Source organism: Dermacentor andersoni, chromosome 3, assembly GCF_023375885.2.
Source record: "Dermacentor andersoni chromosome 3, qqDerAnde1_hic_scaffold, whole genome shotgun sequence".
Lineage (NCBI taxonomy): Eukaryota > Metazoa > Arthropoda > Arachnida > Ixodida > Ixodidae > Dermacentor > Dermacentor andersoni.
The window spans coordinates 48,996,692-49,024,079 of NC_092816.1; the positions used below are offsets into that span (position 1 = coordinate 48,996,692).

The 27,388-nt window shown below is 44.0% G+C and overlaps 2 protein-coding genes across 3 annotated transcripts in view; both read right to left on the reverse strand.

The window, feature by feature from the left end:
• Window positions 1-15,641, reverse strand: part of LOC126548532 (E3 ubiquitin-protein ligase RNFT2-like) — a 42,721-nt gene extending 27,080 nt beyond the window's left edge. The window contains exons 1-5 of one of the 2 annotated variants that reach the window (XM_050196756.2): window positions 15,204-15,641; window positions 13,338-13,497; window positions 8,071-8,209; window positions 3,854-4,132; window positions 1,284-1,360 (exon numbers count right to left, since the gene is read on the reverse strand). In XM_050196756.2, the coding sequence (XP_050052713.1) occupies window positions 1,284-1,360; window positions 3,854-4,132; window positions 8,071-8,209; window positions 13,338-13,487 (645 nt within the window). In that variant the 5' untranslated portion in view covers window positions 13,488-13,497; window positions 15,204-15,641. Of the gene's footprint in view, window positions 1-1,283; window positions 1,361-3,853; window positions 4,133-8,070; window positions 8,210-13,337; window positions 13,498-14,798; window positions 14,819-15,203 lie in introns of those variants that run through there. The other variant, XM_055063872.1, reaches the window with a different exon arrangement.
• Window positions 15,642-23,019: 7,378 nt separating this feature from the next.
• LOC126520679 (ubiquitin-conjugating enzyme E2 Z-like) lies at window positions 23,020-27,003 on the reverse strand. The gene is made up of 2 exons (XM_050169469.3): window positions 26,808-27,003; window positions 23,020-23,798 (listed from the first exon to the last, which is right to left on the reverse strand). The coding sequence occupies exons 1-2, from the start codon at window positions 27,001-27,003 to the stop codon at window positions 23,020-23,022; spliced, it is 975 nt and encodes a 324-aa protein (XP_050025426.3).
• Between the last annotated feature and the right edge of the window lie 385 nt (window positions 27,004-27,388).

Sequence of the window (27,388 nt, forward strand, 5' to 3'; positions counted from 1 at the left end):
AAGTTTAACCATTTTGTCTACGGTCGGCCGTTTATTCTTGAAACTGATCACCACCCCTGATCGCCATCTCGCAGAAGGCTCTACTGGAAGAGAGTCGAGCAGCAATTCCTTCGATGCAGACTACTACCCAATTACTGAATCAGCACTCTATCTACTTCAATGTACCTACTTCTTATTTTTATTGTAAGTATTTATGGAAGCCCATCTGCATTCATGAACGAACAATACATGTCTACCTACGGGAAATTTTTTTTTGTGTCCTTATGGTCACTCTAAAATAAATTCGACCCTGGGGGGTCACATTTGGTGACAAAAATTTACCTTCAAAGGGTTAGAGGGGTACTGACATGACAATCTGGACTACTCATAATCTCTTTACTTGAAGTGATGGTCCTAGACTTGGAAACACTAAAAAAAATAGTGATGAACCTCAGAGCCCTGTAATTGAATATATTAGCTTTTAAACAGCCACTCTCGGTTTCATTTCCCAGATTGATACAGCGTCGCAACGTCACGACACAGTATGTGGTCAAGCAGGAGCAAGACATTGAAACGCTTTGACACTTACTCCAACTAGCTCGGTTGTCTGTTATGCTGCTACTTGTTACGAGGGCCGATGCAGCAGCATGGCTGATGACCGAGTGAGTTGGAGCGAGTGTCAAAACCTTGCAGTGTCCTGCTCCCACATACTGTGTCATGAAACAATGTCCTCCTGGGATCGAAACTGAAACTGGCTGTAGAAAAGCTATTGTATTGAATTATTAATGGCGTTGTGAGATTTTTCACTGTTTTATTTCTAGGGTTTAGATGTCTAGAACCTTCATTTAATGCAAGAAATTAATAGTCAAGAATATCACATCGGTACCCCATTAAAAAGATAAACAGCGACATTTTCTCAGATTTTGTTGTTTTTCATTACGAATTTTTTGTCACTCAACCATCAGGTGGCTTCAAATGGTGCCAGCTCCACTCTAATGTCAGTGTCAATGAGTGCTGCTAAGAAGCAAGGAATTGAATGGCCAGTGAAAATGATTTTTTTTAAAAATGTGGTCGATTTGTTTAGCAGAGAGCGGTCGCCTTTAAGCTGATCTTGACAGGGGACGTGCAGGTTTGGAGTAACCACCAACCATGCACCTGCACATGGCCATGGCATGACAATGGGTGAAATACAGGCTGACCTGGTCACTTGCAGAGCTGCCACCCTCATCTTGCAACTGTGACCACCTAATAATCATAAGAAATATGATACATGCAAAAGCATATCACATGCTGCGAACACTCACCTGTTTGCTGACCTCGCGCTTGATAACAGAGTTGGCATGGCAAAATGTGATGAAGAGTCCCAAGATTGCTAGCATGCCTGAAAAACCCAAAAGGACATGAACTACTCAGCGCCTTGCCAAAACAATTGTATATGGGAGTTAGTCAAGATCCTGACAACTGCTGGTTATCAGCTCTACTCATTACATGATCTGCCTAGCTCCACTACTTCCACACAACCTAAACTAAAATATTAGCCAACAAATATGCTAAGAGAATTGGTGCTACTGCAGTGCTAACGAGTACCGACACATATTGTCGAAGTTGCAGAATCGGTACCACACCTTCCTCACAGGTAAAAGAATGACATTTAGTGAGCACGAAGGTTGTAAAACGTACAGTACTTTATCTTGATACTAAAACCGGTCTTCTGATGCCGTACCTGATGTCATCGGCATTCTTGCGACGTTATGACAAAGAGTAAAATTTTCCAACATTGTATCGCAATGAGGCTATGCACAATGATGATATTTACTAGGAAATAAACAAGTGTGCTGGGCAAATTTGTCGTGGCTGCGCTTGCAAGAGCGGAGCACGCCAATGCACCTCGATGTCATGATGCATACACCTGCCCTAGGTGCCACAACCTGCCTAGGTGTTTAAAAATGAGCATTACATTAAATTATTTAGGGTTGTCTGGTGCCGGCTAGTATGTTGTGGGCTTCAAGTAAGCATATACAAATGTTTGACGTCTTCAAGTATTCAATGGAATATTACGCTATTCTATCCTCATTCCAGCTTATAATTTAGTATTCAGAGTTTTTGATGCATCTCAAACAAATGAATACAGTCAAACCCGTTTATAATAAACTCAAATGTTCCGCAAAAGGCGGTCATTATATTATTAGTTGGTTATTATAGACTTGCCCTTCAAAATGCTCAAAAATTAACCACACAGAAGCTGGCATCAGCCGTTAAAATACAGCAGCACTTTGGTCTGAAAGCCAGATTTTTCAGTGCGATTTTTGTTCCCGGTTCGTTCCCGCACCGAGCTGCAAGCTTCCATTAGGAACACCGATCTAAACAACAAAATGTGGCGGTGGGTAGCTCGATCTTACAAAATGGCGCCAGGTTCGATCACCTATCACTTCGAAACTGTAAGCGCAGCCACCATCTTTTTATTCAAGAGCTTGTGATGTATTTTACTACTAGCAGGACATGACTGCATTCTGCACATGAGAGCAATGTGTTCTAGTTGGCCGGAATAGAAAACTTTGTAGACTACTGTGACACGCCACCACTCTGCAGTGGTCTCCGACATCATGCTCACGGCATTACAACCGTGCATCAATCACACAAAAGCTGTAAGATTACTTTATCCATGTCGGTTCGCACGAAAAAAAAAAAGCGATCTTCAAAAGGTAAAAGGCCACTGTGAGTAGTTATCGGCAATCGGCAACGCTTAAACAAAGCACCGCCGAATTGTGATCTCCCGATAACAGCGCAGTAACTGCCGACCCTTTCCAACTTTTGTGTGGCGGGAGTGCATGGTGCAGCGTTGTCGCCAACTCTGGCCTCGTCGACAAGAAAGCTTGAGCAGCCGCTGTTCCCATTATCGGAAGACACAGACGGGCGTTCCAAATAGCTGAAACAGGTGTAATGCGCCTGGTGCCGCATGAACAACTGTGCAAAAATGAAAGCGGTGTCTGTGGCATCCTACATTGCACCGGAGCGCACGCTGGCGCAAGCCCCGTGCCATGCTGTTTATGCCGCACGCGACGCCTCGCTCTGAAGGCATGCCTCGAAAACGCGTTGCCTTCTTTGCGGCTTCCGAAACCCACGGGAGGCGGTCGCTCGCTCGCTCATCTCGAAGACCGTAGCATCGTCGCAGTTGGACTAGAGCTGAGCGCACGCTAGTGTGCGCCCAGTTTGGTTGTGCTACTGTGCTTTGGCACTCCGTGCGTGCCCTCGTTTTACCGTGAGCGGGTTCGAAGCATTTTTTGCAGCAGTGTGGCGACTTAAATATCTTCCGTTATATCTGGAAGCAGTTTCCATAAAGAAGGTCAAAAAATCATAAATGCACTGAAGTGCGGTCTTTATAACCAACAGATTGTCTTATCTGGGATCGTTATGAGTGGGTTCGACTGTATAAATTTAAAAATGTACAAATGACTGTTTTGGTTATGGTGAGCGAGTTGCATTATCATAATACAGCTCATAGCCACAAGAAGCCAAAGACGAACTTGTTTACACTTGCTGAGTGGTTTTTCAGACCTGCCCCATTATTCAACAACCCTGTGGCACTATGAACTTAACTACTGAACTAATGTATAGCAGTGAGCGAAGCTTCAAATGCTATACAGCATCCTGCTCGATTTTTCATACGAATACTTTCGGCAAAAATGCTTTGAAATCCCTGATGTCACGCTGACATGTTGGCACCAGTGTTAGACGTTCATTTTTTCTTTTAATAATCAACCAATTACTGCATTACTAACAGACATATAATTAGGGAAAAAAAATTTATCATCAGTCAAAATTTTTTTGGTGTTTCTGTTTTAGTGACTTTAAACTCTCAGACAAAGTGACTTACCCACACGATGGTCGAACGCAAGCTTGAGGAGCAGGATCAGCACGAAGGTGACGTACTTGTCCACCAGCATGAGAAAAGCCCGAACTTCAGGCGTGGCGGTCACGTTATCATCTGTGCCCGTTCCCGTTTCGGTATTGTTTGGCCCAGTCTGCTGCGCTGCGGACACTGCCCCACCGACCACATCAGACAAGCTGCGAGTGTTGGGCAACGGAGGCGTTGGCGAGGCCTCTGGCTCCATGTTGATCACATATGACGAGCCCGCACCTGCGTTTGCTTGAACTTGGGCAAGAAAAAAAAAAAAAGATTCTTTTCCAAGAAAAACTCCTTCAAAAATGTCTATTCACATACAAATATTAGAATCTTATAAACCTCACTATAATGAAGTCCCATCCATCACAAAAGTGTATCCATTATATACTGAATATTTATTATAAATGTATACTCGAAATTCGAAATTCTATATACATAAACGAAATTCGACTGCAACCACAGGAGAATGCTCAACAAGCTGAAGTGTGGCCAACCAAATTGCAGATTTACTTTGTTATATGTGCGTTCATCGTATTGAGGTTCATTTGTTTAATTTGTTCACTGATGGTGCCAAAACGTTCACTTTCCACTTTTTCTTTCTAAGGTGCAAAATGCTTCCCACTTCAGAGATTGTACACGAGTGAATGCGTGCGCATTTTTTCCTTCTTTTGTTTCGTCCTTTGATCCCATAATATACTTCACCTGAAGTACCATGCCAAGGCTTTTGCTTGGCTAACCTCTCCACCTATAATTAAAATTTATCTCACCAGTACCAGGGTGTCTACTCAGTTGACATTTCCAAGTTCCCTGAATTTTCCAGGTTTTCCCTGAGTGCCTTTGCAATATTTCCTGAGTGACACAGAACTTTGTTTTATGTCAAGACAGTCTCCCTACATCATGTTGCCCAATCATGTCACTCACTAGTAAGCATGTTAAAAAATAAAAAAAAATAACTTAATCCAGTTTGAATAGTAAGGGGTAGTGTTTATTTTATGTAAAAAGAAAACAGAAGGGAGGGGTTAGTAAAATGCACAGCGAATAAAATATCTTCGAAAGAAAATAGTAAAACCCATTGCAAACTTAGTAGAACATTCTGAACTACGAATAAAAAAAGATGCATACAGAATATTTTCTAACATGAGGTATTTCTATCAAGTAATAGCAAGCTAACTTGTATGAGGCCCGAACTTTATCAGAAGTGAGATTCTCTCGCAACAGCTGGTAAGTCAACCTCAACTGTCCTGACATACTCAGCCTGCGCACAACATCTCAGTGTTGCGTTTCACTGCTTTAGTTTTTTTTTTTTTTTACTTGGATGACGGACACCTGCATCTCCGTGTCAGCCAACACTGCTTTTAGAGTGCAAGCTCCCTAAAAAAATCGGCGGTGTGCTTCCTTCCCCGTTCATTTCTCAACGCGTAGGTCCTTTGTCTTCTTGTTCTCCTTAGGCGGCGCATTCGCCGCACGGACTATTTAAAGCACCCTCATGGACAATTGTGCAGTCAGCGTTCCGATTTTTCGGACTCCCTAAAGGGTCAACAAAACGTCCAAAAAAATTAATGCACATCTTTTACAGCCCTTAAGGGTTCAAATCGCCACAGGCACACCCGAAAAAGTTCCGAAGGCCTGCCAGTACACTTACTAGGCATATCAGTTCTGGTACTGTGACAGAAGATGGCGGGTGTACGCGTGTATAATTAAGGAATACCTACTGTGTCCCGTGACAGTTGCCCTTTCCCACACTTGTTATGCTTCACAGCGTCATTTCTGTAATGCGGTGAAGCTAACTTTCGGGAACCGGAATTATGCAACGCGTCGTGCTTTCTGAACTTCGAAGCCATTCGCGATGACCACAAAGGCAGTGTCGGTGCCATTGCTGACAGCGGCGAATTCTTTCAATGAAAAACACGGTACAGAACGGCAAGAAGCTTAAGCTAGGCCTAGCAATGCCGCGGTGGTGGCTACGGCAGCCAGCGGATCTGCATGCGAGTGTGCCGGTTCGAGGCGGCGAGGTTATCAAAATGGCGTCGGTTTTTTATTAATGCCGTTTTGGACCTGCGGTCACGGCAAAAAGTCCGGAAAATCGGACGGAAAAGGGTTCTTGCGTCCGAAATTTCAGCGTTTTTATACATTGACCCTATGGGGTACGTAGTGGTGCCGCGAAGCCATCCGAATTATCTGCCGTCCGGAAAGTCGCTCGTTGACTGCACTCTCGCAACTCCTCGAGCAGACAACGCGGCCAAGCCTGTGGCGTGTTTCGCGTCCAAGCCTTGGGGTAGCGCCACTATCGAAACGATGACAGCGCACCGCCGGCAGCGGTAATCGAAACGCCAGCTAAGCCTTTATTACGTAAACATTATTTGCAACTCATCAAACCAGCACAACAAAAAACACATTTCTATCTGAAATTATAAATCTTTCGAAGCAAATTCAGCTTAAATGCAGAAAATTTTTATAATGTGACTTCTCAAATGGTTAATTGCGAGAGAGCAGGCATTCTGGACCAGAAGTTGAACAGTCGTGACAGAATTCGCCCTTGTGAAAGCTAGGTGTTTTCGCTCAAACAGGAAGCACTGGCTCAAATCAAGCTGCAGTTTATGAATATTGTGAACGAAGTGACGTGACATCTTCAGCTACAAAAGTGGAGGAACTTTAGCAACATACCAGCGTGCGACGGCATTATGTGGTCGGATGTGTTTCTTCATTCAACGACGGACAGCCTGTGTTCACCAGAAATGTGTGGCGAGACTGTACGTAGTATCTTTTTTCGTTGCATATAAACAACTATGCATGTTACACGCCAGTATATCTTTGAAACGCTATTCATGTGCTTTTTATTTCATGTAAACATCGATGATGTGCGTTATAATAAAGCTGCTTATTGGGAGCAAGTTTGTGTGATTAGCGTCGCGATTTCTCTCGGCCTATGCAGCAGTGCAAACCTTCAAAGGTAACTAAGAATATATATAAGTGAATATATATCAAAAGTAAATAAGAATATATATATAGTAGGATATACCTGGCCAAAGCAAGCGGGCAGTGCAAAAGCAACGGCAGAAGCAGACGATGCCGGTGTCGGTCGTCTGCTGTGCGGTATTCCTCACAAGCGTCATTGCGCTTTCGATACGCATGTAACTTCCGAAGCAACTAGAAATTATTCAGACATCGCCTATAATTTTTAAATTCAGAGTGTAAGGGAATAATATTCGAAACATTATCTATTATTAGTAAGTAAACATTTTTCTGGTATCAGTGCAACTGCCATTAGAATCCAGGCGGCACTAGCGTCACCTGCGAAAATCGGCCCCATTGGCTCTATGGGAATGTCACGGGCTTGACGCAGCGTCAGAGACCATTCGTTACGATTCCTCTCTGTTACTCGGGCCAGCATTACTGTGACTTTGAGTTCCCTTTCAATAAATTTACAGCCAATCTTCCCTGATAGAAGAAAAAATTACCTGAATTTTTCCAGACTACCCAAAATCCCTGAGAATTCTCGGTTTTCCCGGTTAGTAGACACCCTAAGTACGTACATATATTGGCATACTGGTTGATGTATGCGGTTTCTTCGGGATACATTCTTGGGATACGCAATTTGTGAGCATGGTGGGTGGGCTATGTGCTTAGAATAACATAAGGCAGTGTGTGTTCAAGAGACTATCACCCTAAGCTAGTGTTCTGCAATAACACGGCAGCAACATTCTGAGTAGTTTAGCTCACAGGGCCCATATGCAAAATATATCTTACTTTTTCACTACTGTACCCTCAATGTATGCATACTCAAAGACAATGTTCATGAATGGAATGGAATGACCGCTGCAAAAAAAAAAAAAATCTATTACTGCTTTCTTTTCAGATAACCACTGCAGCAGAAAGTTACCTACACATCGCCTCAGAACCTCTCCATTGAGAACCACAAAACAAGTCAATTTAGTATAAAGGCCCCTTTGCACTTATATCAAAAAGTGCAAGAAATCAAATCTGGCTTACTTAGTGAGGCTAGTTACACAGGCCCCCAGCACAAAAGTCTTTTCTAGCCTTCATGGCATCGCCAGCTATTTTTGAAACGGACTACAGGCGTGGCAATAGACACCTCTTCACAGCGGAAGTGCTCCATCGCAAGCCCACCCCCGAAGAAGAGGCCACTGTAATCTCCTCAATGGAACAGCTGCCAGTGTTACACCCACCTGAGGAAGAGGATGAAGTCATGCTCGGAGTGCTGGGCGGGCGTGGATTCTCATAGTGCTGCTGTGCCTGCCGCCAGAGGTGTGACGGCTGGACGTTCAGAGGCGACTGCTCGATCAGAGGGGTCAGGCCCATGAGAACCTGTGGTGTTGTAGGCAAAGGTTGGAACAAGTGCTTCTTGCGCTCACAAAACTGATGGCTATTATCTCGTTACTAATCGCTCAAAGGGCGACCGCCTGTTTCTCGCTCGTTTAGTCCTCAATGGGGTGCGCATAGGAAGGATGCCGCCGTGCATGCGTTTCCTTTTACTCTTTTCAGGGGGGGGGCGGGGAGACTCGCGATATCTAACTGCATTTAGTTGGTGATAAGATGAAGATTAGCGTAAGTTTGTCACACGTTTTGCTTTTTTGACGGGCACACAACCACACAGTTTTCTTGAGCACGCTCACCTACGCAGTTCGATTACGCTATGGATGTAAATATTTGTGTAAGAGCAGGAACATTTGAGACTTGCAAAATATTCTCCCACGTGCATGTCCTAAGCCTTGAACTATAACAATGCATCAAATTTTTAATTCTTATAAGTTTATTTCCTTTTTTTATTGTTGTTATTCATGAATAAAGACTACATATATACCAACGCAAAATATTTTTTTCTCACTTTACGGTCACCCTAGAAAAATTCCGGTAAATTTTTTTCGATATAGGTCCCTCAGAAGAATTAGAATCTGCAATAAAAAAAAAATCGACCCTGGGTGGTTGCTAATGGCAAAAAATATTGACCCTGAAAGGGTTAAGTTCTGTTTATTCTCGCACAGCTGACAATGTGAAGTACTCGAAAACGAAAAATAGTTGAATTTGAGAACACGAACTATTCGATTCGTTACTTTAAAGTTTAGAATATATTTGCACATGCCAACTATTTCACAATAAGTTGGACAGAACTTGGGGATTTATGTATTGTGCCGCAGATACTTCGTGCCTGGATGCATAGGCCTGTCATTTTGAGAAACAGTTGGCTTTCAATATTTCAAGCACAAAGAGTATGTTGTATGTCACTCTGAAGGCAGAAGAGAGGAACACAATAAACACGCTAAGCCTCAGCATACCTGTTTGCAATGTGAACACAGGAACATAAGGTCTACTATACAATATAGAATGCTATGTAATAACACAATAAAGAAATCTATAACTCCTTTTGTTATTACACAAGACATTAAATTCTGTCATCTGCAGGGAAAAAAAAAGCGGCAAATTACATATGTACCTTTAAATGCACTGAGTCACTCAGGTCTCATTAATAACACAATATCTGTTTCATCGGTCGGTTACCAAGTTGCGAATTTGATAGTAGGATTTATTAAAATCTTAACAAATATTTTTTGCAGGCATTTAAGGGTAAAAAGCAAACTTTTGCTGCTGTCAGTCACCAACTCTTTCTTTGAAAGACAACAATTTTAATTCATATCTGTTCAACAACTGCTGAACGATTGCATTTCTGCATTCCAGATGTATTTAACAAACGGAAATGAGAAGTTGAGCCAGGCGGGCTACAGCTAAAGCTTCCTCTTAAAGGAAAGAAATAAAGAAAACAACCACACAAGAATGTAAAAGAAAAAAACCCTGATGCAAACAGTGGTACAAGTTATTGCAGGTCATTTGCCTTGGAATAATGGGATTGTAAATCACATGCCGTGCACCTGTGCATGCAGGCACCCATTCAATGAACTGCATAGAAAAAAATATATTTAAACATTTCCTATCACTGGCAATGGAAACGTCTGGCAGGCTTCAGCAATTACTTTGACTCCGAACTCACTTGTTGCAATAGCACCAGAAGGCTCGCGGAGCAGACGCCACTTTCTGCTCAAGGACAACTACTTTGCAATGTACACAATGTCGTCCTCGTCTCCTAAAGCGTTGAGTGCGATAAGCTGATGAAACAGACCAAGATATCATGTCTTACTCTGTTCCGTGAGATATATACCAAAACCAATATCTTTGCTCTCTTTTTCATATCTGCACTGTGAACTGTGAATTCACACTGTATTGCCTTGACCATGCAACGTAAGGCATTTGTTCTACACAGCAAAACTGCAACTTCTCTTATTAAATCTTAAAGCCTGTAATGAATGAAAGCTGTTCCCACATATTATTGTGGTTATCATGGACCAGTGCCATTTTAAACATGTTGCACTAGTATAACTAATTGCATTGAACTTGAATAACTTAGCAACACAATCTTTTGCACAAATGAATCTGGTATTTTGTTGTTGTTGTTTTGCCTAGCAACATATTGAGCTTCTTGTTGCCTTACACTTGTAATATCATGTATTATTCTACCATGTCTTACACCATGATCTTTACCAGATAATGTTCTGTACGATTTTATGTATATGAAAGGTGTTGTGTGGATAATGTAACTCAGAGCCTTTCGAATAGAATGCCTGAAGGCTGTTAGGGTAAAACAATTGAAATTAATTAAATGAGCAGTGCGGCCTTAAATATAAGCAAGCAAACTAGGGTATCGAACTGAATACGAACCGAAAAACGTGCCTGAACTGGAATTCTAGCTATTACCGAATGCAAACCCAAACAGATATTCTTGGAACGTGCCTGAACCCGAACCAAACCTAAACTGAAACAATAACGGTTACCGGTTCGGCACGAACCGGTTCAAGCATATAGGGTGCCAAACGGGTGCTCAATACATAATCAATTCTTCAATATAATCACTTTTCAGTCGGCGCACGCTACGAGATTGTTTCGACTCACGCGTTGCATTATGTGCGAGAATGGGGATAGACAATGAGTACGTGCTGATAACTATACAGCCACATCGGCAGAGACAGTTGAACTTATGAACTCGGCCGTGCCAGTCGTGTTCCGCTGCTGAAATGTTAACTGTTTCAGGGGCACCGCAGAATCACTGTTTATGTTGAAGCTCCTACTTCGGCAGTAAGGTCAGCTCTCTACTATTACCCGATACACCACAAAACGGACATGCCAGGACACAAGAAGCGTGAAAATGACTGTCTCCTCAAGAAGAGAAAATGGGAAAACCAACAAGTTCATCAGCACAGCTTATTTGTAAGAATAACTCCGCGATCGCTAATGAATGCTGCCATCGTCTCATTGTGGGGTAACAACAGCTGCAAACGGCCGCGGAAATGTGATTTTGTTGCGTGCCATGGTACCAACACCTGTTTGGCACCTCCAAGCATACTACGATGACCTTCGATTTCTCCAAATGAGTCCTCGAGCACAATATGCGTAATATGAACTTCTTTACCCACGCTTCGTCAGCGCAGGACTCTGCACCACATGAAGCTGCGTAAAAATTATTGTTGCAGTAGTTAGCACAAACTGTCCTTGTTCATAACTCAGAAGCATCAATGTCCCCACCTGCTTTCAGTTAAGCAAAACGAGCAGAAAACTGATCAAAATGTCACTTGCCGGCTTCTTTGTTTGTTACACACTAGAAGATTAGAGTTGTAATATATGTAATACGAATATTTATGTAATTTATGTGATATTGCTTGACCAATCTGTTCACGTTTTGGGTTCCTCAAAGTGATGCATGGCTATGTGGTGATACAGTTTGTTTTTTCGACGAGAACTATGCACTATACCACATGCATTTGGGACCTCCTTGCTTTCTTTATTACCTTCAGTGTCATCACGCACCATATGTGATTGTACTGTATCACAGTGCACGATGTATAAAATAATGGAAACAAGCCTTCTGCTGCTGAACAGGCTCCATGTAATTTTTCATTTCACTTTTTTTAGAAATTGGAAATATTCAACTTTCTATTTGACACTGGACGGTGCTTTTCCTCAAATACTTGTATTCAATTCGATTAGAATATGTTGCTATTTGAACACCCCCACAAATTCCTCCTGTTTTCTCCATAGTCAGTATAGATGAGAATAAGAAGAAATGTGAGAAAGACAGAAGATGCCTCGAGGCACCAAACCGTGCGCAACACGCTGCCCAAGATGACCGTCTTTTTGTGCATGGCTGCTGTAGCTGTACAAGATTCAAATTCATTTATGTTTCTGTAAAAAACATTAATTTTTGTCTCTTATGGGCCAGAAAGCCCATTTCTTCCGCCTCCTGACAAAGCTTGCACATGCGCCCTGCGGACAAGTCAATAGCAATACACAGCATTTCGCCATAGGGCAGGCATACAGTTTACTGTATAGAGCCTGTTACTGAACCGGTTAAATGTTGCAAACCAGTTCACACACCATTATAGTACATTTTTGTTTCTCTGAACCAGAACGAAATCAGACCATGCTGAACCCAAATGGAAGTGGTATTTTGTTTTTGTTTTTTTCACTTCCGACAACCTGGCAGGAACACCACCAATCCCACAGTCGGTGCTGCGTACAAGGCTCCACAAAAATTATCATATGCTGGACCATTGCAATAGTACAGCAGTTAGTGTGTTTAGGTTCAAACTACACGTTGCCATGGGGACACAAGTTTAAATACCAGCGGTGATGCAAAGTTTTGTTTATATTTGCCCTACAGCAAGGGCGAAGCTGAGAATGAGAAAATGCCGCTACAATGACATAACGATGACAATGGCTATCCATTTAAAGGATGAGGTGGGTGAATACACAGTAACTACAAATAAATTTTTGAGCTCCAAACCGTTGTTGCATAAAAAAAAGCTTATCTACAACTAAGTAAGAACAGGATACACCTTACATCTTTTTCAACTTTCATATTCCCATGGAGCATGTACAAATTTGTTTTAACCCTTGGTTAAACAATTGTTGCACATTTTTTTTTACAAGTGATTCCCATACTGTGTTCTGCAGCATGCCAATTTACAACTTCATAAGTGCAACTTCAACATTGAAAAAAGAAAAAGAAAACAGTTACTGCGTTGCTTTTCCTATAACAATCACTGCCTCCTGCCATGCTTTTAAAAGAATACATAAAAAAATCAAAGCTTGCTTGCGGTACTGGGGATCACGCAGGAAACAAAGCATATCACAAGCAGAATGATGTTTGGTCAGGAAACAAATTTATGAGATACATCAATATTTAGGAGGAGAGAAAGCTTGCAGCATTAATGCAATCACGAAGCGCTATTGATTCAAGATCACAAACAGGAAGGTATAACAAAAGTGTGACTGGTGTTTCAACTGCCTTGTACAACACCTTGCAAAGGCCACAACAATCACATCAGAACCGTAGAGCCTACAATTCTTGGCTCCCTTGGTTTATTTGTGAGTGGTTACGCCATTTTACCTGATGAAGGTCACGCCGCAGGTTCCTTGAGCCAGTCAGGTTCAACCCTCGTCCAGCGCTGTAGGAGCGGGCCACCGATGACCAACCGAGCACGCGGTGCAGGGCATTGTTACCCATCTGGCCTTCGCCAGCAGGACCGCCTTCTGCCATGACTGCCTCTCTGTAATGCAGTCAACAGTGAATGAAACTCTACGGTTGATCAATTATAATCTACTAGTGACAAAAGTTTCTTATTTACTGATGCCCATGAAACAAAGGCCAGTATAATGCAAAACTATTCCAATCTGTTTTTACTCCAAATCAGCTGTTAGCGTTCCCTGATAAGACAAAATGGTTCGGCGTCTGCCAATATGGGCGTGGCGCCCGCCCATATGGGCTGGACCCGAACCATTCTGACCTATCGCAGAGGGCTAATGGCAGATTTGGAGTAAAATCAAATTAGAATAATTTTAAGTTATAGCAGCCAAGGATACCTTCGCCTCTTCAGACAAGGCTTTTATCCTCTTTGATTCACTAGAGGTGATAACTGCCGGCCTGTCAAGCATGCTAACACTGATGTATACATAAACATGAGTGCCTTTAACCTAAATGAATTTGAGCAGATCGTCCCTTCTGTTCGTGTACATGGATATAAATTCTGCTACCTGCATCAAACTATGATGTGTGAGTAAACAGTGTTCAACACATCCGTAGAAGTGCAGTCGATAAATGTACATGAAAAGGTACAATATAAAGCTTTTGTTTTGTCACCCTAACAAAACAAAACTTAATGCAATACTTACTAAGATGGGCCCTCACATTTACAACTACTCAAAATTCATGACGTGATGAAGTGTCTGGTCAGTATTGCAAATATTTCTTTTTTTTTTTTTTAAGGTTAAGAGAGAAGACAGCAGGCGAGCAAATACGAAGGTAAACTCCGAATAAGGACTTCAGGAAGTGCCTCGATTTTACGAACAGCAACTGCAACCACGAAAGTCATCTGATGTGGAAATAATGCCACAGACTACGTAATCCACTGGTGCGCGATCAAAAATGAGTCAATCGTCCTTTCGAGATGTGGCCTTGCCCATTCTGCTTAAGAGTACACAGATGACACTGCACCGCAAGTTGGACGAAACCGGAAGAAGTTGCTGCGCGCATTCTTCTGTCCTACTGGGGGGGAATTTGGGACGTTTATTTTTTGGTTTGGTAATAACGTGATAAACCAAAGAAAGTGCTAGAAATCTAACTAAAAACTAAAGAATTCCGCGTTCTATTCGCATCGATAAGGCAGATGCGAACAATGGACCGTGGCATCGCTTACACTCTGCCAAAGAGGCAGTACAAATACTTTTCCTGGGTTTCGTACACGTGTCGATTAAGGCGCTATAAACAGCTCACGTTCGGTGAGGCAAATTATGTGCTGAACCGGAACAAGACGCGTACGCGCACAACCCGGTACCGCAGTACTGTACACACCTCATTAGAGCGACTGAAGTCATGCGATTGCAAATAGCGCAGCCGTTGCAGCGGCTGTTTCGATGGCGTTACTCGACAGCGACTTTGACAAGGGCGCACGTATGACACACAATGAAACCGCCTCAAAACGCAGGCATAGGCTTATACGCTTGCCGTGTGGTTGCATCAGAGAAATGCAGCTGTGCTGTTTTCAACAACAACGCGCGATGGCGCGGTGCGGTACGCTTGTTTTGGTGCGATATATGTGCGTTAGATGTAAAGGGCAACTAGGCCGAGGCACGATAAAGGGGCAGCACAAAGGGAACGAAAACAATGAAAACAATGAGACAGCACACGTCGTCGTGTCAATAGCTCGCGCCTGGTGGTGCGGGCGACTCGCGGAAAAGCAAAACAGAAACCACCAACCTGTTGTCAGGAGAAGATCGACCAGCACTACCGCTGCTGGGCTGAGGAGTGCCGTGGACGCAAGCCGGCGGATTTTGCGACGGTTCCAGCTTGAAATACGTAGGTGTTACCGCGACTACGAGACGAAATTGCAGGACTACACTAACAATCGTTGAGCGAGAAGAGGTTACGTAGCGTCGCCGGACGCTGATAGCGCTGGGGGCGACCACATTGGACACACGATCGGGAAAGCTACTACGACGGGCGCTGTGACTTCGCTTAGTGCGCTTGATTTTGGCCTGATCACAGAGCTACCGAATGAGCGCTCGCGCGCTTCGCGGCCCGGCTTGCTGACGACATTGACTGATTGCGGTGTCGGAAAATTCGCAGCAATGATCGGCTCGTACGCCAACGCGAGCAGTGCACCATCGAGCCAGGGCTCGCACCGTCGGCAGATTGCGCCACCAGCGTACGCAGCAAGCTGATCACCATCACGTGCTGGTTTCGGTTTCGTATTACGACAAAAAATAAAAATCGCGATAACATTTGAGCGTGCGCTTTATGCGTGTTGTATTTTGATGTGGGTTTCTGAAATATGGATTCCTTCCATGGGGAGCGAAGCGACCCGTCGCTCCGGCGCTAACGAATCGTTGCGGTGGCCGCTTTAGCGGCATCCTTGGTGTTAATCTAAAGTGATAGATTAGTGCCCAAGAATCTCTCACGCGTCAATATTATCGCGAACAGAGCCTTTACAATCGAAAAATTGAGGCGAATGCAGGACATGATTAAAGACTCCCCCGGGACTTTCAAGCACTTGCGCTATGACGAAAGCACTGCTCAGTCAAATTTTGTCACTAGTACTCAACTACTCGTTGGAAAAAAAAAAACATCCCTGTATTGTATCATAAGATAAAATAAAATACTGCTTGTCCAGTTGTATATTATTTTTAGAATTAAGAACTTAATGAAATTGCTCCTGTATACGAAGCGGGTGGCGGAAAGGTTTCGTTTTCGCTCCACTCTGCGCCGCCCACGCTTTCGCGTTTCAGTAGTTTCGCTATCGCGTAGTAGTGCTGCGCTGGTTTTGCTGGCTCGCGAAACTCACACAAGCTCCAAGTAGCAGAGAATTGAACTTCCACCCTGTATATGCAATGCCTCATGACCTCGAGCGTACAGGAATTTTGGAAGAACGCTAACGTAATCCTAATCCATAAGAAAGGGGACGCCAAAGACTTGAAAAATTATAGATCGATCAGCTAGCTGATCGGTCTATAATCTATTTTTGATCGCGCGGATTAAGATTTTGTTGCTTTCTTTATGGAGCACTATGGTAGCTGTGGAGCCGCTATAGATATATTTCAGTTTTTTTTACATACGGCTCATCTACAGCCTGATTCCGTAATGCCTCCATGACTGCTGAGGTTTCGACAGAATCAAACGCTTTCTCGTAATCAATTAAAGCTATATATAAGGGTTGGTTATATTCCGCACTTTTCTCTATCACCTGATTGATAGCGTGAATATGGTCTATTATTGAGTAGCCCTTACGGAATTCTGCCTGGTCCTTTGCTTGACCGAAGTCTAAGGTGTTCCTGATTTCATTTGCGATTACCTTAGTAAATAGTTTGTAGGCAACTGACAGTAAGCTTAAACTGAAGTAAACAGTAAGCAGTAAACTGAAGCCTATCGAGTAGAACACGATATTTAACAGAGTCGTATGCTTTTGCTACATCTAGCATCAACAAAGCTGCGCACTCTACTTTGCCCAATCCAATCTGACAAGGACTGAGAAGCGGTCCATCCCGCATAAAATTTGTTATGCCACCGTGAACAGCCTTTTGTATTAATTTGACGACATTGGAAGTAAGATAAATTGGTCTTATGTTGCCTAGGTCAATTCTAGCCGCTTTTTTCTTAAACAGTGGAATAGTGCTAGCTACTTTCCACTCTAGTGGAAATCAGGAATTTTTGAGAGAGAAATTTACTATATTTAGCAGGTCCAGAGGCGCATAATCAAACAAAACATTTAGTATTCCTGTTGTAATGCCATCTGGACCTGGGGCTGACGCCGGCAGTAATCTAAAATGCCCGCAAGCTATGTCGCTGTTTCTTCTACAAAGTCGTCTCCCGAGGGAAGTTGCGATAGTCCTATCGGAAATGTATGCGTGAAACGTCACGGCAGTCCTTGAGCGATTTTCGCAATTAACTCTGATAATTGTTTTTTTATTCATAGAACGACAGAATTGATATTCACGGGTGCCGGTATAACTTTACGGCATCGAAGACATTTAAACACGGCCTTTTTATTGTGAGACTTCGAAGAATATCTGTAGTGCTTTGAATCATAATGGTTCTTAGCTTTTGAGACTGTTCGCATAAATGTAGCAACTATCTATCTATAATCAGCCCAATTAACAGGGCATTGGTTATATAAAAGTTCTTTTCCCATGCAGCTTCTCGGCGTCTAAAATCTCGCCTGCAGTCAGAATTACACCAGGGACAATATGACCCACCCTTAGTAGATGGTGCAACAAATTGAGCCTTTTTTGATTATTGTTTTAGAATTTAACACAGGCACATTTCTCTAGTATCCCTTTCCATGCCATCCTGAGCGTTTACAGCTGATTTGAACGCATTCAAAAAAATTTTTGCTATTAACAAAAGTGCGCACAAAGCTATCTAAACTAGTGAGGTGATCACTGTTAGTACCGGAGTCAACATTGTTCCTGAAAGTGACAGAAATGCTGGAGGTACCAAACGTTAGATCAAGGGCAGATCGCGACTGACCCCGAAAGGAAGTATGTACTCTCGATTTTAAACAAGAGAAATGATTTGATAAAACCCAATCCCTCAAGTGTTTGCCACAAGAGTGCGTTCGGAAACCCCACGATACATGATGAGAATTAAAATCGCCCACTAGTACCACGTTCTTCTGATTGCAAGCAATAGAGGTATCGAGATAACGGGTATCTTGCACTCAAGCGGGGAAGTACGTGTTAATTATAGAAAAAGGCGTGCAACCTGAAAGTGTTATATCCAGTGCTAACATTTCACACTCTGGTGACATTATCTCGTACGCGATAGTATCTTTATGGCAGATTTTTGCTGATACAAAAAAAAAACTAAGCTAAACCACCGCCTCGGGAAAGATGATCCAGTCGAAAACAATAGGCATTTTTTAGATGAAAAGTCTGACTAGCAGCAAGACAAGTTTCTTGTAAAGTAAAAATATCTGAAAATATTCAGAAGCAAGATATAATAAATATGTTGCAGCGGAAAGTATGGAATGGCAGTTCCACTGAATTGCTGTTAAATTCCCATGTACTTAGATTTAGGTGCACGTTAAAGAACCCCAGGTGGTCGAAATTTCCGGAGTCCTCCACTACGGCGTGCCTCATAATCAGAAAGTGGTTTTGGCACGTAAAACCCCATAAGAAAAAAATTGCTGTTAAATTTTCTATGGTGAATAAATTCGAGCAGCAGAGACTGCTTGGTCTAAAACGCTCTCTTTCAAGAAGTCCTTCTCAATAGGAATCTCTCTGACGTACTTTTTTGCCTTGTAATTGGGGGGAGGGCGATACTTTTTCTCTATCCGTGACGTTGTTCGTGTAAGAAATCGGGGGTCCACTTTTACATCTTGATTTTCTATCCCATCTGTGTCGGAGAGAGATAGAGGTGGTCAACTTTCTCGGAAGTTGATGGCTTCGACAAATCGTTATTAGTCAATGGCTGTGCTGTCGACACTTCACTAGGTGGATTCCACAGTATACTCTACATGATCCTCAATGTTGGCTTTATTAGTAAGTTGTAACCACGCCGCTATTTGTGAAGACGTCACCTGAACAAGGTAGTCGATGAGATTTTTCACAAAGCGCCCCATTTGATTTTTCCAGCGCATTTTCAACGGAAGCTGCTACAGCCTGAGAGATTGAGTTTTCCATACACAATGTTTGGCGGGCCGTTCCTGCTTTGAATTTTTTCAATGGCCTCGCGACGAGAGAATCGACGTCTATAAATTGCACCAACGATTAGAACTTCTTTTGGCCTTGCAGGACAGTTAGGCTCATCTGAAGGGTGAGTACAACTGCAAACGCATCAGGACACATCACGGGGAAGAACAATTATTTGAATTGTGGCTTTCTCCACAAATCCGGCATAGTGCATGTGATGGGCCTGCAACCTTTTATGAAGTGTCCAAACCGCCAGTATTTTAGGCACTGAAGTACACGGAGTGATAGAAGTTAAACTCGGTATTCCGTGGGCATGCCTTGATTTCCGACGGGCGTGCTTCATTCCAGCAAATGTAGCAATGACTGTTTCTACGGGCATGCGCTTATTATCAACGACACAGCTGCAACGATACACAGAAATCACGCCTAAATGCCGCTTAAAGCATTTACAAAATTTCTACGGGACTTAGACGTATGTCGACACAGCGGACTAGGCCTTTGGCACATGCAAGGTGATGAGGAATGAAGCTGCGCACCAAACGTGTCGCCAAAATATCGCACTTCAGTAAAACTTGAACAGAAGCTTGGTCTGACGAGCAGAAAAGAATGCTCCCTAGGCCAAACTGTCGAACCTCAGCAATTTGTTGAAAATTACCCGTCCGCAGTTCGGTCTGAGTTGCCTTGGGATTCTTCATGCGAATCACTCCGCCATCCCTATAGGTACTAAAGCAAAAGGTGCGCTGCTCGTCGCACTGCGTAAGAAAAGCTCAACCGGCAAATCAGGGGGAGGAATAGAAGCCGGCCCGCCGGAAGCATCCCGGTCTTGTGATAAGAGGGACATGCAGATCAGTAGGAAATTACTCCATCAAGTTAACAGATATTGGAACAAAAGGTCGAAATCAGGTTAACAAAACAAAGAATAAAAGAAAACCGCCAGCTACTTGACCAGAACCATCGTTGCAAGCGGAGCAGAGCATACGTCGAACGAGCAGCCACGAGTCGGAACTAGAACGGCCTGGAACCTCGCTCCAGCCGTGTTCTTGTTCCCTAGTGAAATGGCACAACCCACTCTGGGGGATCGGCCATGAATCGGGCGGTGAAGGAGCTGTTAGCATTTTTTAAAAATAAATTAGGGTGAAATGAAATAAGCGTCTTGCGACATGTCTGTTCTTCTGCTCCACGCGTAACTTTCAAACTTAGTCCTGGCTTGTGCTCGGGACACCAGCACTGCGGCGTCGCTTTTCTTTCTTGGCTTGCACTGGCCGCGATTCCACACACCTCGAATTATTTTTATGCAAGCGCCCCTAGACCAGTTAAACGTTCAAATTCGTGAGGTGACTCCTGTTTGTTGCAAGACCAATTCTATTAAATTTCAGTTCGATGATATTTTCCCCTAAAAATGCAAAGGCACTATCTTGCCGAATGTTACGCTCTGTCATAAATGGGTACTTTTTTGCACATACTGATCAAAACAGTTATTGTCACTGACGCTTCCCAAAATGAAGAAAAGCGTCGAATTGGAATAATTTCTCCTATTCTCGAGTGGTAGTTTTCTCTTCAACTCCCAGACCGATCTTTCTAGCAGAATTTTCAGCTGTAATTGTAGCCTTCCGTAAACTAAATACATTAACGCGTTCGATAGTGGTCCTGACGGATTCTTTGTCTCTGGGCCTTACTACTTCTGATGAGTCCCATGTTTTGCGAGCTTCCAAATCGTTAGTGCCTCCTCATTAAGCTTTTGCTGAGTTGGTTTGGGTACTAGGACATGAGGGCCATTTCTAAATGAAATGGAAGTTTCGTTGGCGAAAGCGGGCCTGAATGACCCAGTCATTGAAATCCTACCGGCACCAGTTTTCATATTTTGGAGGCAAATGATGCTGGGTGGATTTCACCTCCTTCCTTAACAAATTCCTCAGATTTTCAGCACTTGTCGCGTTATTGAAATAGCAAACTGTCAAACGCGAACACTTGAAGTCTCAATCACTAGACTATGCTGCCGAATTCCATTCCTAAATTTTTACCTGCACAAAGCTGGTCTGGCTCCCTCATCGAACTGTCCCTGTTGCGGGGAACATTAAACGATATATATCATTTTCTCCTCGACTGTCAAAGATATCCTGAATTGAAAAAAAGAAAACAATTAGAAACCCAGTTCCGCCTTCTTATATAGGGCTTAAATGTTGAAAATGTGCTATCTTTGGGAGCTTTGACCCTTGGGCACAGGGGCAGGAAAGTTGGAGATAGCATCAAGTATTTCGTCGTAGGGTCAGAAACATTTCGACTAAAATCAGAACTTAAGGTTTCGTTATATTTCTACAATATCAATTAGATCAGCTCTATTCTTGTTTCATTTCTTCATTCTATTGAAATTATAAGCTAGAACCTATAAAGTATTTCCCATATACCTATTCACAATTTTGGTTACATTACCTTATAATTCTTTTGATATTGTTAATTATATTGAACTAACCGGTTAGTGAGCATGCACCACTAACATCTAGGCTCCACATCTACACCTAACTACACCTAAGCGCATTTGTTCGTTATTCAAAGATATGGTCTTATCGAACATTGTCGTTGACCTCCCTGCACATCGAAAGCACAGTCACAGTGATAACTGTTCGCCGTAATGGCACAAGGGCCGGGCACTCAGCTTTGTCAATTGCACATCCCCCAGCCCCAGCTGTATATGTGTCGGGGCCACCCCAGCCCGGTGGCTCCGAGAACGCGGGCTGTACTTTCTAGCCTTCATAGCGGTATGTTCTCGGGGGATAACTTTCAGAGACAGTTTCACTTTCGTGAGATGTCGCGACATTCGATATTGGACACGTTTAAGTTTGCGGCAACACTCGCACGTAAACTTCCATCGTGCCATCGCCAACCAGCTTTCAAACATGATCGACGCGTGTGTCAAATTGTGCCGGACAAATGCGCGAGATCGAATTGCTCATGCGCCGGTTCCCTTTACACCAAATGCGCTGGAATGAAACGGGCAAATTTACAGCATTTGATAACCGCGTCTCAGAAGCTTAATCTTCGCTTCATGCAAACTTTATGGTGCGTGTAGGATTTGCACAATTATATTTTTTTTTACAAATGTTGCCGAAAATCGGTGCCACTTTCACGAAACTTACAAATCCTTAATTCGATCTGCAACAAACACATTCCGCAAACTGCATCTGTTACAGCATCGATCTTGGGCGGACAAATATGCGTATATACGTGCATACCGCTCACGTGAACTTGTTACAATGTTTTTACAGGGTCCTTGTCAATTTTTTACCCCCAAACTGCATACTTCAGAGCAGTTCATAAATACATCGATTTGGTCAGCTGCAGATGACTCACTCCGCGCCCCTTGCGTAATTGCGTAATATATTTTATTTCTAGATTACAAAGTTGTGAGCTTGCTGCTTTCATTTTTTCTTGTCTGACGATTCTCAACTACATTTGAGAAAATAACATTATTGTTCTAAATAAAAAAAATTACTACGTACAGTTGGTGGATCTGAACTATTTCGTTTAACAGCAGTAAACACCATCAAAACAAAGAATATATTTGTGTTCGAGGAAAACCATTTTTCAGTGGTCTTAATTTTATTCACATTGGAGTATAATGTTTCCTCTTAACAGATACGAGTTTTGTACACACGCAAGCAAGGACGCATCAAACATTTTATTACAACCGTAGAAATCACCCATTCCTGTTTTCTGGTGCTGCCTCCTAATTTATTGCAGACGCCTCCCTAATGTGTGCAGCTGCTTCAAGAGTCCTTAATTTCGCGTTTCACTGGCACGTGTAGAAGTGCGAGCAAACTTGACAATGGGTTCGTTCATCATGCCGGCGAGCTCCGCGTTCCCTCGAAAACGGAGAAGGTCCCAATCCGTCACTCTCCGTTTTGTTGTCCATCGGCCGTCCTGTTCCTTTCGTCGACCCTCTTTTTGATATCGCGAAGGCGCTTGAGCAGTGGTTCGTAATCTTTACCGTTTCCCATAATCCAAGAGAGTACTTTCCCGGAACTGATCTGCGCTTCGACAGCGTCCTCGTACCTTGTGTAGTTCTCGGCGAAGTACTTGAGAACCTGCTTCGACAGAGCCGGCGGCATCGTAGGCGATGTTTCCTGCAGACAGTCTTCGAGCGTGCCGCACACCGCCACCCGGACTGTGTCGTGGCGCGCGCTTTCTTCAGCGTCGTCGGTCATCAAGGACTGTATGGAGACGAGCAGGCTGCTGATGGTCAGCGCGGGACTCCAGCTCGGTCCGGGAGCCGTACATAGCAGGCTGAGGCAGATGGACCCGCCGTTGACGTGGCTGCTGAACGACACGTTGTCCTCGTCGGTCATGAAGCGTGCGATGGGCGGCACCATCGGGTAGTCGGGCGGGTACCTCAACTGCAGGTGGAAGAGGCCACCTTCGAGAGGTGTGCCCCAGGGACCCACAATGACGGCGTGGAGCGTAGTCATGTCGTTCTCCTCAGGCGCCACGTACACTCCCGGCGGAGGGTCGGCGTGGAGCTCCGCCAGCTCACGCTGCAACCTGTACAGGCACCACGGCGTCGGTTCTCCGTCCTTAGTGGTGTCCCAGAAACTCCGCAGCCAGCCATTCATTTCAGCAGAGTTCCACGCCGACTGAGGACTCTTGAGCAGATGTCGATCATCCGAAGGATCTGAGGGCGGCCACGAATGATGATGATTAAACATGACGCGTACCCACAATGGGAACAGCGCTTAGAATCAGGTGGTTGCTTGGAACGTAATACTTGTATGAACGAGACAAACAGATATAGATGGGTGTGTGGTTAGTTAACTTAAGGTACGTGTGATCAGTGAAGAAAGAAACGAAAGGAAAATGGGAACAAAGCGTGCGCATTCGGTGAAGTTTGTTGGGCTACGTAGAAGCAGGAATCTGATAGAAGTGAGGAAGAAGAACTGAACTAATGGCAAAAAAAAATAAACATTTGGAATTTTTAATGTTATTCGGGATGAAAACACACATTCACGCACAGAGAAGAAAATAGGGAAGGAGGAGGTTGTCGACTGCCACCGACAGCGGCACTAAGCGTGCCTACTCTTCAGGAATGTGAGAATACAAAAAGGAATTTGATGATTAGGAGAAGGGGAGTAAAGAAGAAAGAAACAGCAAGATGGCAGGCCACAAGGACGAAAGTAAAGCTAAACACCGGAATTCACTTACAGCGATGTTTGCTGCATCGTCCAAAATTTTTTTACGGAGTCCAACCGAATGCCCTGCCGTGTCTTTGCCTTTATTTTTTTGGTGCACTTTTCAATTCACAGTTATTGATGCATCCAACTATTATTGTTTTCATTCTAACATGCGATTTCGCCTTTCAAAATCACTTACTTTATAGCAGCCTTGTAATATTATTTTTGATTATAACTTGGAATAACCTAACCTTTTCGTGGCCAATTCTTCGTCGTGGTTATGGGCCTCATGGTCGCTGGGCAACAGCAATAACAAAAAAAAAAAACAACAGGAATGAAATATTGCCTTATCACCGATTAACACCACTGATCTGTGAGCAGTGATGCACACTCATGCACGGTTGCCGCGTATTTTTAATTGTTTTCTTTACTACAGAATAGACCTCATTAAATTCAATGTAGACGATGCTAAGCGCAATTTCTCTGTTGCCGATCTTGTACATAGATTATGAGGTAATGTTTTCGTTCAGGAGTATACCGGCACATATTATATAAGTCGCAATAACTACTATACAAAGCGCTTGCCGCACGTACACTAGTTGCTGCGACTCAGCGAGCACAAATATATATATATATATATATATATATATACATATATATATATATATATATATATATATATATATATATATATATAGAGAGAGAGAGAGAGAGAGAGAGAGAGAAATATATATAGAGAGAATAAGCTTTACTGTTGCTCTACAAGCGGTTATCGTTGTGAGCACTACGGATTTGCTTCTAGTCACGGGCCCCCACGTAGACAGCCTCGTGTCCTGTAAACACGAGCTGGTCCTCTAGGACCGCACTGGTCAAGGCCGCCTCCCACTGCAGCTGCTCCAAGAGTCCTTACTTTTGCGTTTAGCATGCATATGGGCACGCGAAGAGTCGAAACTGCGTTCGCTCTTCATGTCGGTGTGCTGTGCGTTGCAGCAAGTGGAGACAAGGGGCCATTGCGTCACTCGTTATTTTTTATTTTTTTGTTCAGTGGCCGTCGCGCTCTTTTCCTCGATGATTTTCTTGATGTCGCGAAGTCGCCTCAGCGGCGGTTCTTAACTGCCGTGCGCCACACTGAAAATTCACGATAATCCCGAGGAACTGATCTACGCCTAGGCTGCGTCCTCGTACTTGACGTAGTTGTCGGCGAACTACTTGAGGAGCTTCGTCGTGAGAGCTGGCGGCATCGGAGGCTCGGATGCTTCTTGTAGACAGTCTTCGAGCGTGTCGCACCCTGGTCTTGTTGTGGCGCATGACCTCCATAGCACCGTCGGTCAGGAAGGACTGTATGGAGATGAGCAGGCTGCCGATTCTCAGCGCGAAACTCCAGCGCGGTCCATCAGGCACCGCATCCAGTCATCATCATCATCATCATCATCATCATCATCAGCCTGGTTACGCCCACTGCAGGGCAAAGGCCTCTCTCATACTCCTCCAACTGCCCCGGTCATGTACTAATTGTGGCCATGTTGACCCTGCAAACTTCCTAATCTCATCTGCCCACCTAACTTTCTGTCGCCCCCTGCTACGCTTCCCTTCCCTCGGAATCCAGTCCGTAACCCTTAATGACCATCGGTTATCTTCCCTCCTCATTACATGTCCTGCCCATGCCCATTTCTTTTTCTTGATTTCAACTAAGATGTCATTAACTCGCGTTTGTTCCATCACCAAATCTGCTCTTTTCTTATCCCTTAACGTTACACCTATCATTCTTCTTTCCATAGCTCGTTGCGTCGTCCTCAATTTAAGTAGAACTCTTTTCGTGATCCTCCAGGTTTCTGCCCCGTACGTGAGTACTGGTAAGACACAGCTGTTATAAACTTTTCTCTTGAGGGATAATGGCAACCTGCTGTTCATGATCTGAGAATACCTGCCATACGCACCCCAGCCCATTCTTATTCTTCTGATTATTTCAGTCTCATGATCCGGATCCGCAGTCACTACCTGTCCTAAGTAGATGTATTCCCTTACCACTTCCAGTGCCTCGCTACCTATCGTAAACTGCTGTGCCCTTCCGAGACTGTTAAACATTACTTTAGTTTTTTGCAGATTAATTTTTAGTCCCACCCTTCTGCTCTGCCTCTCCAGGTCAGTGAGCATGCATTGCAGTTGGTCCCCTGAGTTACTAAGCAGGGCAATATCATCAGCGAAGCGCAAGTTACTAAGGTATTCTCCATTTACTCGTATCCCCAATTTTTCCCAATCCAGGTCTCTGAATACCTCCTGTAAACATGCTGTGAATAGCATTGGAGAGATCGTATCTCCCTGCCTGACGCCTTTCTTTATAGGGATTTTGTTGCTTTCTTTATGGAGTAGTATCCAGTAGTATCAGGCAGATGTACTCGCTGAAAATGTGCACGCTGAATAACACCTTCCCTGCGCTAGTCAAGAAACGCACCCGAGGAGGCCGCATCGGGTAGACCGCAGCGGGCACTTCAACTGCGAGCGGAAGAGGCCACCTTCGAGAGGCGTGCCCCAGGGGCCCACGACGATGACGTGCAGCACGCTCATGTTGCTTTCTTCCGGGACGACAAACACTCCCCGCGGAGGGTCGGCGTGGCACTCCACCAGGTGCCGCTGCACCCTCTGCCGGCACTGCGGCGTCGGCTGCTGGTTCTTAACGGCGTCCCAGTAATTTTGAATTGGGCGAGCCATTTTTGCCGAACTTTCGCGACGACGAGGACTCCTGAGGAGATGTCGATAGCCCGGTGATTGGTGATGATGAGCCCTAAACATATATACGGTATCTAAGCATTAGAGGAAATGAGCCTAGAATTGTACGTTTGTTATGAAACATTATTATTACCTACAGAAATGAAACGAAGAGATGAAAGTGTCTCTAGAACCAACATATTCTATTTATTTTTCTTAGTGAATAGCAACGTTCCCACTAGAGCTGTGCACGGGCCGCCATTCTGAGCCCGCGCTCGGCTCCGGGCCCCGCACTACCACAGGCGGCCCGGTCCGGCCCGACGCTAAAGAAGCCTGAGTTCGCCCGGCCCGGCCCGGCTCGGCCTTAGGCCGGGTTAAGGCCCAGTCC

What these genes read in the sequence shown, in the direction of transcription:
- LOC126520679 (XM_050169469.3), bottom strand. Translation starts at nt 27,003, where the DNA reads ATGGCTCGCCCAATTCAAAATTACTGGGACGCCGTTAAGAACCAGCAG. An exon ending in CTGGGGCACGCCTCTCGAAG is followed by an intron (nt 23,799 to 26,807) that starts GTGGCCTCTTCC and finishes GGCCGCCCTCAG; the next exon opens with ATCCTTCGGATGATCGACAT.